This window comes from Hypanus sabinus, chromosome 18, assembly GCF_030144855.1.
Source record: "Hypanus sabinus isolate sHypSab1 chromosome 18, sHypSab1.hap1, whole genome shotgun sequence".
In the NCBI taxonomy this organism is placed as follows: Eukaryota; Metazoa; Chordata; class Chondrichthyes; order Myliobatiformes; family Dasyatidae; genus Hypanus; species Hypanus sabinus.
This window is the reverse complement of record NC_082723.1, coordinates 23,171,403-23,185,601: the sequence shown is the minus strand read 5'-3', so window position 1 is coordinate 23,185,601 and position 14,199 is coordinate 23,171,403. Positions and strand designations below refer to the sequence as shown.

At 43.6% G+C, this 14,199-nt stretch overlaps 2 protein-coding genes across 3 annotated transcripts in view; one reads left to right on the top strand and one right to left on the bottom strand.

The window, feature by feature from the left end:
• ralgps1 (Ral GEF with PH domain and SH3 binding motif 1) overlaps positions 1 to 14,199 on the top strand; it is a 733,240-nt gene that overhangs the window by 114,106 nt on the left and 604,935 nt on the right. The window lies entirely within an intron of this gene.
• Positions 6,834 to 14,199, bottom strand: si:dkey-191c17.2 (uncharacterized protein LOC100005628 homolog). The gene is made up of 2 exons (XM_059993864.1): positions 13,967 to 14,199; positions 6,834 to 12,100 (listed from the first exon to the last, which is right to left on the bottom strand). The coding sequence occupies exons 1-2, from the start codon at positions 14,007 to 14,009 to the stop codon at positions 11,250 to 11,252; spliced, it is 894 nt and encodes a 297-aa protein (XP_059849847.1). The 5' UTR covers positions 14,010 to 14,199; the 3' UTR covers positions 6,834 to 11,249.

Here is a 14,199-nt window from a genome sequence, read left to right as displayed (position 1 = left end):
GATGCACATTCGGGGTGGTAGTGGAGGCAACTACAATGGAGATGGCAAAGAAACTCTTGGGTACATGAATGTGCAGGGAATGGAGGGGTGTGTACCTGGTGTAGGCAGAAGGAGTTGTTTCTGTTGAGATCTTAATTGCTAGCTCAATCAGTTTGACAAAGCATTGTGGGCCGAAGGGCCTTCTCGGTACTGTTCTGTATGCTGAAATGAGCAATTCCACGAGGTGCACAGTGATTCGTCAGGTTTGTGGGGAGGTGGACGTGGAAGAGAAGAGTTAATTTTCACTAATTCTGCAGCTACCACTAACTTGAAACTCAACTTTAGTTTCTTTCACTTTGTTTTTCTGTCCACCCATACAGATGACCACGTCCCCAAGTCATTGACAGTCGTTGGGCACCGCAGCTTTTTAACTCAGCATTGGATTCTGGTTGACGAGCCTGTTTTAAAGAGCATCTTTTTCTTAATCAGCATTATTCCCTCTCTCTGTTTTACCTCATTGTTGGTCAGCATAAAGCTTGTTTGACTATAAATATATCTCAGTGGAATTAACCTGTCAGACGGAGTTGACTTTTGGGCACCATGTGCAGACGATGCCTTTTGGTGCCAGAGGAAGTTCTGGTTTGTTGAGTCGCATATTTAAAATATATTAGCACAGGGGTTCCATGGACACCTCAGTTAATGGTAGGGAACCATACATAAAAAATTTTCAAAACCTCTGTATTAGCATGTCCCCAAAGGGAAATGAAAATCAGGGGGAAAATACAGATGATGGAAGTCCAATATAAGCAGAAAATGCTGGAAACCTTCAGAAAATCGGACAGCGTCTGTGGGAAGAGAAACAGAGACAATGTTTCATGTTGAGAGTCTTTGATCTGAAACGTTAGCTCTCTTTCTTTTCCCACAGATGCAGTGTGACCTGTGGTGTGTTTCCTACATTTCCTGTTACTGTTTTACTTCCAAGGGAAATGTCTACTGGAAACGGAGCACTGAATTCATGCTCACGTTTTGGATGTACATTGTCCTACAGTGGTTCTTCATCATAATGCCAATCAAGGATAAAAACCTGGGCTTTGGTAAGAGGGAATTGGTGGAATGGTGCAATGCTGTGCAAAGGTCTCAGGCACGTATAACTAGGATGCCCAGGACTCTTGCATACCATTGTAGTAACTTCATGTATTGCACTGTACTACTGTGACCAAAAAAAAACAAATTTCATGACATGCAGTATGTGAGCAATGATAAACCTGATTGTGGTTTGGATCTTTATTGTGGACTGAGAGCGGGAAGGGGGCAGGGAGAGGGGAGGGAGCAGAAAGCACCAGAGAGACATTCTGTAATGATCAATAAACCAACTGTTTGTAATCGAAAGACCTTGCTTGGTGAGTTAGGGTTGGGTGTTTCAGCTCCTGTGCCACCCCCACGTCCCGACACTTCTCTGCCACCTACCTCACATCCCTTCTGCAGCACTCTGCTCTCGCCGTTCCCAGCTCCTTTTGTTCCCGCCAGATTTATACACTCACTCTTTGCTCCCCATTGACAAATACAGTGCTATAGCAACAAACAGCTGATGTTTCAGGCTGAGTCTTGATGAAGGGTCTCGGCACAAAGCATCAATTGTTTATTCCTCTCCATAGATGCTGCATGACCTGCTGAGTTCTTCCAACATTTAAACATAGAACATAGAATGGTACAGCACATTATAGGCCCATCAGCCCACAATGTTGTGCTGACCCTCAAATCCTGCCTCACATATAACCCCCCACCTTAAATTCCTCCATATACCTGTCTAGTAGTCTCTTAAACTTCACTAGTGTGTCTGTCTCCACCACTGACTCAGGCAGTGCATTCCATGCACCAACCACTCTCTGAGTGAAAAACCTTCCTCTAATATCCCCCTTGAACTTCACTCCCCTTACTTTAAAGCCATGTCCTCTTGTACTGAGCAATGTTGCCCTGGGGAAGAGATGCTGGTTGTCCACTCTGTCTATTCCTCTTAATATCTTGTATACCTCTATCATGTCTCCTCTCATCTTCCTTCTCTCCAAAGAGTAAAGCCCTAGCTCCCTTAATCTCTGATCATAATCCATACTCTCTAAACCAGGCAGCATCCTGGTAAATCTCGTCTGTATCCTTTCCAATGCTTCCACATCCCTCCTATACTGAGGCGACCAGAACTGGACACAGTACTCCAAGTGTGGCCTAACTAGAGTTTTATAGAGCTGCATTTTTTTGTGCATTGCTCTGGATTTCCAGCATCAGCAAAATTTCTTGTGTTAATAATAGCATCTGATTAGGGCTCCTAATCATATGCTGTATGTGCATTCTAGCCTTTAGTAAATTATGTACCAGGACACCCAGACGGCTGTGCGTCTCAGAGCTCTGCAGTTTGATTGAAATTTCTTTCTCTTTTATCAGCCTTGCTCGCTTGTATAACATTCAAGTAACATTAGCTTGGACACCATTTGAGAGATTATCGAACTGGTCATTAAAATTACTTTATTGAATGTGGTACCATGATGAATGGTGGTACATTGAGTGGAACTGCTGAATGGACAGGGATGGAGTTAGGGTATTAATATCGTGCTGATTCTATCGTATTGACTGCGCAGGAGTTTGATGAATGGCTTGCTTGGGGAATAGTGCAGCGAAGACATTAGGAATGAACAGCAGTTTTCCATCTTGTATTATAGGCTTCGTATTGCCTTAAACATTTCATAGAGTCATAGATTACTACAGCACAGAAACAGGCATTTTAGCCCATCTAGTTGGTGTGAGCTAATCTTCTGCCTATTCCCATCAAACTGCAGTGGGAAAATGTCCCTCCAAACCCCTCAAAATTTATCTTAAATATTACAGTTGAGCCACTCCTGCTTGCATCTCTGAGTGAAGAAGATCCCCTTTAGATTTCTACTTTCACCTCAAGCTAGTTCTATAACCTAGTTCTAGTCTCAACCACAAAATGCTGGCAGAACACAGCAGGCCAGACAGCATCTATGGGAGGAGGTAGTGACGATGTTTCAGTCTCAACCAACCTGAGGGGGGAAAAGCCTGTGACTATTCGTTTGTTATGTGCCATGTTGTTTGACTTAGGCAATCATCGTCTCCATAACCACGATTGCTCTTGGCAAATTTTACTATAGAAGTGGCCTTTCAGAATCAGGTTTATTATCACCAACATGTGACATGAAATTTGTTAACTTAGCAGCAGCAGTTCGATGCAATACATAATCTAGCAGAGAGAGAGAAAAAATAAAAACAATAATAAACAAGTAAATCAATTACGTGTATTGAATAGATTATTAAAAATGTGCAAAAACTGAAATACTGTATATTATTTAAAAAAAAGTGAGGTAGTGTCCAAACAATAGGTGCAGAAGTAGACCATTCGGCCCTTCGAGCCTGCACCGCCATTCTGAGATCATGGCTGGTCATCTACTATCAATATCCGGTTCCTGCCTTGTCCCCATATCCCTTGATTCCCCTATCCATAAGATACCTATCTAGCTCCTTCTTGAAAGCATCCAGAGAATTGGCCTCCACTGTCTTCCGAGGCAGTGCATTCCAGACCCCCACAACTCTGGGAGAAGAAGTTTTTCCTTAACTCTGTCCTAAATGACCTACCCCTTATTCTCAAACCATACCCTCTGGTACTGGACTCTCCCAGCATCTGGAACATATTTCCAGCTTCTATCTTGTCCAATCCCTTAATAATCTTATATGTTGCAATCAGAACCCCTCTCAATCTCCTTAATTCCAGTGTGTACAAGCCCAGTCCCTCTAACTTCTCTGCGTAAGACAGTCCGGACATCCCAGGAATTAACCTTGTGAATCTACGCTGCACTTCCTCTACAGCCAGGATATCCTTCCTTAACCCTGGAGACCAAAACTGTACACAATATTCCAGGTGTGGTCTCACCAGGGCCCTGTACAAATGCAAAAGGATTTCCTTGCTCTTGTACTCAATTCCCTTTATAATAAAGGCCAACATTCCATTAGCCTTCTTCACTGCCTGCTGCACTTGCTCATTCACCTTCAAAGCCCCTTTAGGAGTCAGATGGCAGAGGGGAAGAAACTGTTCCTGAGTTGCTGAGTGTGTGCCTTCAGGCTTCTGTACCTCCTACCTGATAGTAACAGTGAGAAAAGGGCATGCCCTGGGTGCTGGAGGTACTTAATAATAGATGCTGCCTTTCTGAGACACCGCTCCCTAAGATGTCCTGGGTACTTTGTAGGCTAGTATCCAATATAGAGCTGACTAGATTTACAACCTTCTGCAGCTTCTTTCGGTCCTGTGCAGTATCCCCTCCACACCAGACAGTGATGCAGCCTGTCAGAATGCTCTCTACAGTACAACTATAGAAGTTTTTGAGTGTATCTGTTGACATGCCAAATCTCTTCAAACTCCTAATAAAGTATAGATGCTGTCTTGCCTTCTTTATGACTACATCAGTATGTTGGGGCCAGGTTAGATCCTCGGAGATCTTGACACCCAGGATCTTGATGAGAGCTGATCACTCTCTCCACTTCTGATCCCTCTTTGAGGTTTGGCATGTGTTCCTGTCTTACCCTTTGTGAAGTCCACAATCAGCTCTTTCACCTTACTGACGTTGAGTGCCAGGTTGTTGCTACAGCACCACTCCACTAATTGGCATATCTCTCTCCTGTATGCCCTGTCGTCACCACCTGAGACACCATTGCTGCCTTCTGGGCAATGATTTTACAAGACGGGTGATCCCGGCCATTATTAATTCTTTGCAGAGATTTGTCTGCCTGGAGTCGTTGGTCGCATAATCCGGACTAGTGGTATGCACCAGCTGCTCCTGTGGCTTCACATGACCCCGATCGGTGGAGGGGGCTGAACAGGTGCTACACCTTACCCAAAGGTGACCTGCAGGCTAGTGGGGGGAAGAGCACCGTGCACCTCTTTTGTCCACTCTCTGCATCAATTTATCCTGTCTATTCCCCCTCAGAATTTTGTATACCTCCATCAAATCCCCCCTCGTTCTCCTGTGTTGCATTTTAGTACGTTAGATGTTACCGCTAGAGATGAGTGTCTGAATTTGGGCTCTCTGTTGATACCACTGCTGTCATCAAATTCCCCAAGGCTCCCAAATAGAACTGGTTTTTAATTACAGTGTGAGGAAAGCAAATTAATATAATAAAAGCTAAATGCATTACAGAGCTTTGCATGCAAGGCATCTTCACGGTTGTGTTCATCTTCCACATTTTCCGTTTTGTTCCTCTGTAGGGGATTGGCAAAGTCAGTGGTGTTGACACTGAATAATAACAAACAAATAAGTGCTTATTGATCTGAGCAATCGAGACACTTGTTTAATGTTGAATAATTCTAGGTGGGAGTAGGCCAAATATACGGCGCAATTCTCTGCTATCGATTTGCATTTAAATCAAAGACCAAACAGGCATGGGAAATGTAACCTGAAACACTTTGCTCACCTTGTCTCTTTATTTTGACTGTTAATTTGGGTGAATAGAGGCCAGACAGCTCAGTAGTTTGGGGTAGGCAGGGAGTTTAAACATTTAAGCTATGAAATGAAAGCTGGCCTCGGTATTAGTGATGTTCGGGTGTATAGCACATATTAAGTTCAACAGTAGGTAGCCATTCAGATTTGAATGTGGATTGCAGAAGGAATTTAAGATGCAGCTCAGAACAATGGGTTTTCTGGAGCTGCAGGCTGGGCCAGTTGTAAATGAAGAAATACTCCACTTTGACCTCGGATACCTGTATAGGCATGAACGCAGACCAGAGTCAGTAGGATTAGAATTCATTTTGTGCATCTGGAGGGTGCGTGCGAAGAGGGAGGTGTTTGGAAACTGTATGTAATTCAAAGGAAGCATTGTCGATGCATTGTGGCTGAGGAGCTGTCCTGCTATTACCTTTGATTTTTAGCTTATAAAAATGTCATTGGGTCAAGTTGGCTTCTTCCAAGAGTGTCTCAATGTGATGCCTGTTGATCATTTTTACTGAATAAGACACTTCTACACCCATTGGCTTCAGTGTCTCTGTGATGATCTTATCCACAGTTACAACAGTGACTATGAAAAGCTAAGAAGGAAATCAAGGATCAACTTCATTCGCCATAAACATTTACATGTACTAATAATTTGCTGTGGCTTGTTGGTCAGAACTCAACATGCCACAAAAAAATCATTCAACAATTAGAATTATATAAAAATGAAGTTAGAGTTTAAAATATGGATATGGGAAAAAGTGAGCATAAATACCAGCTTGTATTTACAATATAAACAACATCACAAAAAGTGGTTTGAAGTGTTTACAGCGCAGTACTGGGGAGTGGGGAGAAATAACTAGAGTCGCTGATCTGATTAACTGCCTAGGGAAAGAAACTTTTAAAATGGCATAAAGTTTTTTGTTTTCATAGCCTTACAGTATTTTCTAATAGACAATAGACAATAGGTGCAGAAGTAGACCATTCGGCCCCTCGAGTCTGCACCGCCATTCTGAGATCATGGCTGATCATTCACTATCAATACCCAGTCCCTGCCTTGTCCCCATATCCCTTGATTCCCCTATCCATCAGATATCTATCTAGCTCCTTCTTGAAAGCATCCAGAGAATTGGCCTCCACCGTCTTCCGAGGCAGTGCATTCCACACCTCCACAACTCTCTAGGAGAAGAAGCTCTTCCTCAACTCTGTTTTAAATAACTGACCTCTTATTCTCAATCCATGCCCTCTGGTACTGGACTCTCCCAACATCTGGAACATATTTCCTGCCTCAATCCTATCAAATCCTTTAATTATCTTAAACGTTTCAATCAGATCCCCTCTCAATCTCCTCAATTCCAGCGTGTACAAGTTCAATCTCTCCAATCTCTCTGCGTAAGACAGCCCTGCCATCCCAGGAAACAACCTAGTGAATCTACGCTGCACTCCCTCAATTGCCAGAATGTCCTTCCTTGAACCTGGAGACCAAAATTGTACACAATATTCCAGGTGTGGTCTCACCAGGGCTCTGTACAAATGCAAAAGAACATCCTTGCTCTTGTATTCAATTCCCCTTGTAATAAAGGCCAACATTCCATTTGCCCTCTTCACTGCCTGCTGCACTTGCTCATTCACCTTCAGTGACTGATGAACAAGTACTCCTAGATCTCTTTGTATTTCTCCCTTACCTAACTCTACACCGTTCAGACAATACTCTGCCCTCTTGTTCCTGCTTCCAAAGTGGATAACTTCACATTTATTCACATTGAATGACATCTGCCAAGTATCTGCCCACTCACCCAGCCTATCCAAGTCTCCCTGTATTCTCCTAACGTCCTCTTCGCATGTCACACTGCCACCTAGTTTAGTATCGTCAGCAAACTTGCTGATATAGTTTTCAATGCCGTCATCTAAATCGTTGACATAAATCGTAAAGAGCTGTGGTCCCAATACAGAGCCCTGTGGTACCCCACTAGTCACCTCCAGCCAGTCTGAGAAACACCCATTCACTGCTACCCTTTGCTTTCTATCTGCCAACCAGTCTTCTATCCATGTTGAAACCCTGCCCCCAATGCCATGAGCTCTGATTTTACTCACCAATCTCCTATGTGGCACCTTATCGAATGCCTTCTGAAAATCTAGGTACACAACATCCACTGGCTTACCCTCGTCTAACATCCTTGTTACACCCTCAAAAAACTCCAACAGATTAGTCAAGCATGATTTGCCCTTGGTAAATCCATGCTGGCGCGGCCTAATCCTATTACTGCCATCAGGATGTTCTTGCCCACTTTTTTGGCCTTAAGTCCTGCAGTGATGGTAGTCTGCAGCCAATGACCTTTTCTGCTGACCAGACAGTTCACTGTAGTTTTTGTATATCGTGAGAGGATGCCGTACCAAACCCAACAGTAATGACTGATGTGAGGATGCTCTCTAAGATTGGAGTGTAGAATTGCACCAGTATTTTCTGGTGAAGCTTTGCCAACTGTCGCAAGAAGTCTCAGAACTTTTTTTGGACTTGCCTTTTGATGACTCTATCTCCGCAGATGTGTTGACTCTGCTCTGACGGAAATAGATACAGGAGCAATCTCAGATAGATAATAGTTATCAGATTTGCTGGTGATACCCATATCTTGTGAATTATATATATACAACACACTAGTATTTCTTGAGTTGCAGTAATGCACTGGTACAATAAAGACAGCTGATCACACAGAAATTTTGGTTGTTGAAACTGCAAACAATGATCTTGGTTACAGAAACAAAGACATACGGATCCAGTGAAGGATGGAAAAATCTGTCATTCTGGCAGGGCCTGAACATATAAATTACATCGCACACAGCAATTTTACATGACTGGCGTGTTAGTTCGCTGTTTCCAGAACTTATTCAGATGTTCCTTTTGTTTAAAAATAAAATAGTCTCATCGTTTTGCAAGCTTCTTCAAGCCAGCAGTTCTTCACAGCCACCATCAATTATTCCCCGTCTCTATGAAAATTCTTATAACATCAGTGGAGTTACCCTGGAGGAAAAATTATCTTCGGTCACTGTACATAGTGACTTTGTAAGTGCATTGAAGCAAACCATGAATGCCGCCCATCGTGACTATCTTCTGGTTGCTAATGGATACCAGTGACAGAAGGCGTGAAAGCATGGCCTGGCGTTTGCATCTAACAACCAGCTCAGACGGAACTGCAGGACTTGACTGATCTCCTGACGTGCTTGACAGTGGGACTGAGCATGATGCGAGCTGCATTGCTTTTTTATGTCTTCTTCTGAAGCTGCTAGCTGTGAATCAACTATGCCTGGATCCCAACAACTCTGTGAATCAAGCACAAGCAAAGATGCTGTGGTTGTTGGAGTCATAAACAAGGCTATGCCCATGCTGACAAAAGGTGCTCATCTAAGCTAGTCCCATTTACCCACAATTAACACTTACCCCCCTACCCCATCTAATTCTCTTTGAAATGTCAATCTACAGTAACATGCAAAAGTCTTAGGCACATATATAGCTAGGGTGCCTGAGACTTTTGCTCAGTATTGTGTTTGTCAACATGGAGCAGAGAGTGACTTTGTAAATCAAAGCGATGGATTTTGGGGATAGTGAGGGTAGAGCCCTGCGGGAGGGGTGTGAGAAAGGTGGCAGCGAAGGAGTGCCAAGGTGGGGAAGGGGGTTGGCACAGATGCAGACACACCCAGCCCTGAGACACCAGGCAAGGTTATTTGATTCCAAATGATTTGTTGATCATCACAGAATGTCTCTCTGGTGCTTCCCACTCCCACTCCTCTCCCTTCCCCCTTTTCCAACCATGATTCCCCTCTCCCTGCCACCTTCCCACTCTCGGCCCCAACAGAGACCCATATCAGAATCAGGTTTATCATTACTCACATACATCATGAAATTTATTTTTATTTTTGTGGCAGTAGTACAGTGCTATATGAAAATTACTACTGTGCTGTGCAAAAAATCTTAGGCACTATATATATATTCCTAAGACTTTTGAACAGTACTGTACTTGCCTTGACTACCACCTCTGGTAGCTCTTTCTGTGTACCTACAATGACGGAAAAGCTTTGCCCCTCAAATTCTTATCAAATCCCTCTCTCTGTGCCTTGAGTTGTAAGCCTAAAAAACCCAGAAGATGCAGGAAAGTGCTTGTCAACTTCACTTGTGGAGAGTAACACTTAATAGCTTGAGTCAGTCACTGGTTAAGTTCAAGTTCATTTTGCACAGGGTATAAATGCCATGAAAAATAAACTTTCTAGAGACACTGAAGATGGCAGATGCTGGAATCTAGAACAATCTGCTGAAGGAACTCGCTCATTGGGTGGAGGGATGTCTGTGGGGGGAGGGGGGCAGAAAGATTGTCGACGTTTCAGCTCAAAATGCTGCACAGGATCTGCAGCTTTCATCTGGGGCCTGGGTTCCTAACCCTTTCTTCTATGCTGTGGATGCCAGGTTGGGAAGCCCTAGTCTGGGGTATTTTTTTCCTCTATTTATGCGTTTTTTAGCTGGCCGGTGGCGTGGTGGCATCAGCGCCGGACTTCGGAGCGAAGGCTCCAGAGTTCAAATCCAGCCGGCGCCCTTGCACGCTCTCCATCCGGCTCAACTCCACCTCGTAAAAATAAGAAAGCCTGCTTAAAAAAAAATGTCTTCGTGACGGCATCCCGATGACTCCACTCAGAGTTAAGGGCTTTCTTCTTTCTCTTCTAAGCACTTTGTAGGTGCAAGAACCCATCAGATATTTTGGGAGGTGAATAAAACCAACCAACCAACCAAACCCTATATCCTGATTTGTCTCTAACCTGTAGGTTCAGGTGCTTTCAATCCCTATCATTACTCTTAAGTGCACAGCAAATCCACCAACCTTTTTGAGTTCTGGACCTACCCATTCTTTGAGTAAAAAATAAAATGCCACCCCTACTCCCTTTTAGTTTCCAGTTACTTTAAATCTTAGTGCGCAGTTCACTGACATCTAGAAATGGGTTCCTGTCCTCCATTCTGCTTTTCATTCCTGGGCCTCTTCAATTCTCTCTTATAACCAAAATGCTCTAATCCTAAGCACATCTGTCTAAATCTCCCCTGCATCCTCTCTAGTCCAAGCTTCGTGGTGTGTGGTGACCAGAACTATACAGTGCTTCAACCTTGAATTTTTATATTGTTCTAGTATAATTCTTCTGCCACATATCTTGTCTGGAGTTACATTTCTTAGTAGTTTCTTGAGAAGAAACCATCGTTCATCTGAAAGGAAGCAAGATGAAATTATTTATGATTTGTAGTTCAAAATGCCAATTCTTCAAGTTGACATTTATAAACATTGAAAGTGAGGAAAATTTGCATGTGGAGTCCATCAGTACTTTAGGAATGAACTAGTCAATATTTCCACAGTCCATCTTCATATTTGATAAATGGTGTTATGTAGAAACACATGGTGGTTTTCAACTTGGCACGATTAGTAGAGCTGCTGTCTCTAGCTATGGACCCAAGTTTGACTTTGAGCTTGGGTTCTGTGAATGTGGAGTTTGGGTATTCTCATTGTGACCACGTGGCTTCCCTCTGGGTGCTCTGGTTTCCCCCTACATCCCAGAGGCATGTCTACAGTTGGCTGCCCAAGTGCGTAGGGGAGTGGTAGAATCTGGAGGAAGTTGGTGAGAATGGGGATTAAGAACTGGATGAATGTAAGGTGAGAGTAAATGGTTGGATGATGGTCAGCATCGACTCAGTACTTTGAAGGGACTGTTTCTACATGTTCTAAGATTTTATGACTTGGAAATTGAATAAAAATTTTAAGCTAGAATTGGCTCCATTCTCAAGAGTGCTGCCATTTCTTCCATATTTTCAAGGTCTTTGATGATATTTGACACATCAGCATCAATGTACATCATTGCCAAACATCTGGGTGCTAGCTGGTCCTTCTCTATCACAATTCTGCAGGAATCCTTCAGATTGTACGTTCTCCTCTTGGCTGTGTGACAACTTGCATAGTGGTAAATTTTTGCCAGTTGCAGAAAATGGCTCAACTTCATTTCACTGCTTTCTCCTGTCAAAGAGATCTGCAGGAACTGTGCAATATACTCTATAATCTGCTCTTGTGACCTGAGCTCATGGTGAGTGTACCGAGGCTCTGTTTTGTCAAGTGCACCATCTTCTGGGCTGGTTGTCCCATCCCATTGTTGAGGATCTGTTGCTGTTTGCTGCTGCACTGGGTTTCCTTCTCCCATTTCTCTGTCCTCATTTCCAGGTCTGTCTCCTTCGTCATTCCGTGACCTTAATCTGGGATTGCTTCCCTGTCTTGTCTCCGAGTTTGGGCCATCCAGGTCCTGGAGCCTGCTTTTTCTTGTCTCTGCCCTGGCCACCAGCGAGTTCCATTCTCCCTGTTCCCCGCCATCTCTGTTGGTGTTGGACTTTGGGACAGCAATAATGAGTTGCCACTGGTGGTCTCTCTGACTCAGCCAGATTTGATTTGTGGCCAAATCAAATGTGTCGTTATCGTAGTAGTCATCTTTCACAATGACCTCGTCAACCAGCGTGGCTCCCAACTGTTGGAGTTTGATTTCGGATTCTTCATCCAACCAGTAGCTCTGCTCGACTCTAACTCTATGCATGGCCTCGGTGGTCCTGTTTACTACCTGGAGGGCTGAGGGAAAGAGGCAGAAACAGTTAGCTAAAGGAAAGTTGCATGCTCTAATTTTCTAATAACAAGTACGTTCGATATGACATATTGGTTGCAAGCTTGATCTTGGCCATCAAGCAAAAGGCCAGCAATATTATAAAGGATCCCACTCACCTTGCTTATGGACTGTTTGTCCCACTCCCATCTGGAAAGGGTCTGTGCAGCATCCTCTCTAGGACCACGAAAATCAAAAACACTTGTTTCCCCCAGCCATTGGGCTGATCACCATTAACCCCCAGCACCACTACATCAACATCAGCCACTCCTCAGGCACCTCAACGCACTTTACAGTTACTTATACATTATAACTATACAACAATCACAGCACGGAAACAGGCCATCTCGGCCCTCCTAGTCCGTGCCGAACTCTTAATCTCACCTAGTCCCACCTACCCGCACTCAGCCCATAACCCTCCACTCCTTTCCTGTCCATATACCTATCCAATTTTACCTTAAATAACACAACTGAACTGGCCTCTACTACTTCTACAGGAAGCTCATTCCACACAGCTATCACTCTCTGAGTAAAGAAATACCCGCTCGTGTTTCCCTTAAACTTTTGCCCCCTAACTCTCAAATCATGTCCCCTCAAATCATTGTGTTTTGTAGGATTGCTTTCATTGCTTGTTTATGCTTTTATGATTTTTTTTAATGTGGTGCAGCAACAACAGTTTTGTTCCCTGTGTACTTAATGAACAATCTTGGATCTTCGGTTCACGTTGTTGCTTTTGCACGAGACTAGCTGTGCTGGAAGTAGGTCTTTCTGGTTTGTCCACGGTGGTTTCTGATCTCATGCAGCGACAGAGGAAGTGTTGCAATTATGTGCATGCTTCTAACCAACCTGCTTGGTCTGAGGTTGGAATCTCTCTGGGTGGTTGGCGGGAAGGAAGTGGGCGCGGGAACGTGGGGATCCTGGTGCTCGAGGTAGTTTCGGAAGGTGGAAGTGTGTCACAGCAATTGCATCACTTTGGAAGGCAGGAGGAAAAGAATGACACATTCGACATGACAGTGTTTCAGAACTTATTTACAATGAAGGTGACCGTCTTCTATTTGGTGTGTAGTAGGGTTTTCTTCTGGCATTCATGACCCTAAATAGAAATCGGTGCAGAATAAAACTGGGAAATCAACCAGGTTGATGCAAAATCCTGTTCAAAGTAACTTTACTATCCAAGCACCCGTATGCTACCTTCATTTTCTTGCAGGGAAAAAAAACACAGGTATGTTAGACTTTATGGAAAACTAGGCCATGGAGCAGTAGATCAGTGCTTTCCAGTGAGGAAAAATCCCTTGCTAGAATCTCGTTTTCCAGCGACTAAGACGATATTGGTGTGCAGTTATTGCCTCTTAGCCCTGACGTGTCTTTTAGACTCACAAGAAAGCTGATTTGGTCTTGCTGCATCTGACACCGAATCGAGGGAGTTTTAAACTTTGGAGTTAATGAAAACCAGAGTTTTAGATCAATCACAGTTGTCCGTGCAGTAGTTGGCGTTTGTCTGCTACACATATTGAAGATGCAATTAAAATCTTCACAGAACAAAGTTTTTTGTGGTTCCATGATGAATTGCAACATGAATGGATATGGCAATCTTTTTACACCCTTTTGCTCCAGTCCTATTTGTACCTAAGCAACAGCTTAATTGAAATGAAAATTGCTTTTGCCTATGACGTACTATTTCAGTATCCATGGTAATCGTGGCAACGGTCACAATATATTTGACTGAAAGCAGTGAATTAGCTGACAGCTCAATTGGAGGACACCTTCATTGAAGTACTGTGCTCTCTGTGTACTCTACCTAAAGAAATGATACCGTGCTGTAACATTTGTATTACCTGGATAATCTGCAAGTGTTCTGGATGGACTTGTCTTGACCATCTGACAGTGTAGACAACTGCCTTTGGCGACTTCGGCTGATGTTCATGCGGACTGTTATCTGTTCAGGTTGAGTCTCGTGTCAATGGCCCAACCTCGGACACTTCCTTTTGGTTCATGCCCTTATACTAAAGGCTCGAGGTTTGCCACCAATCAGCCCTCTACTTCCTCAAATGTCCAACTGCCTCTTTCT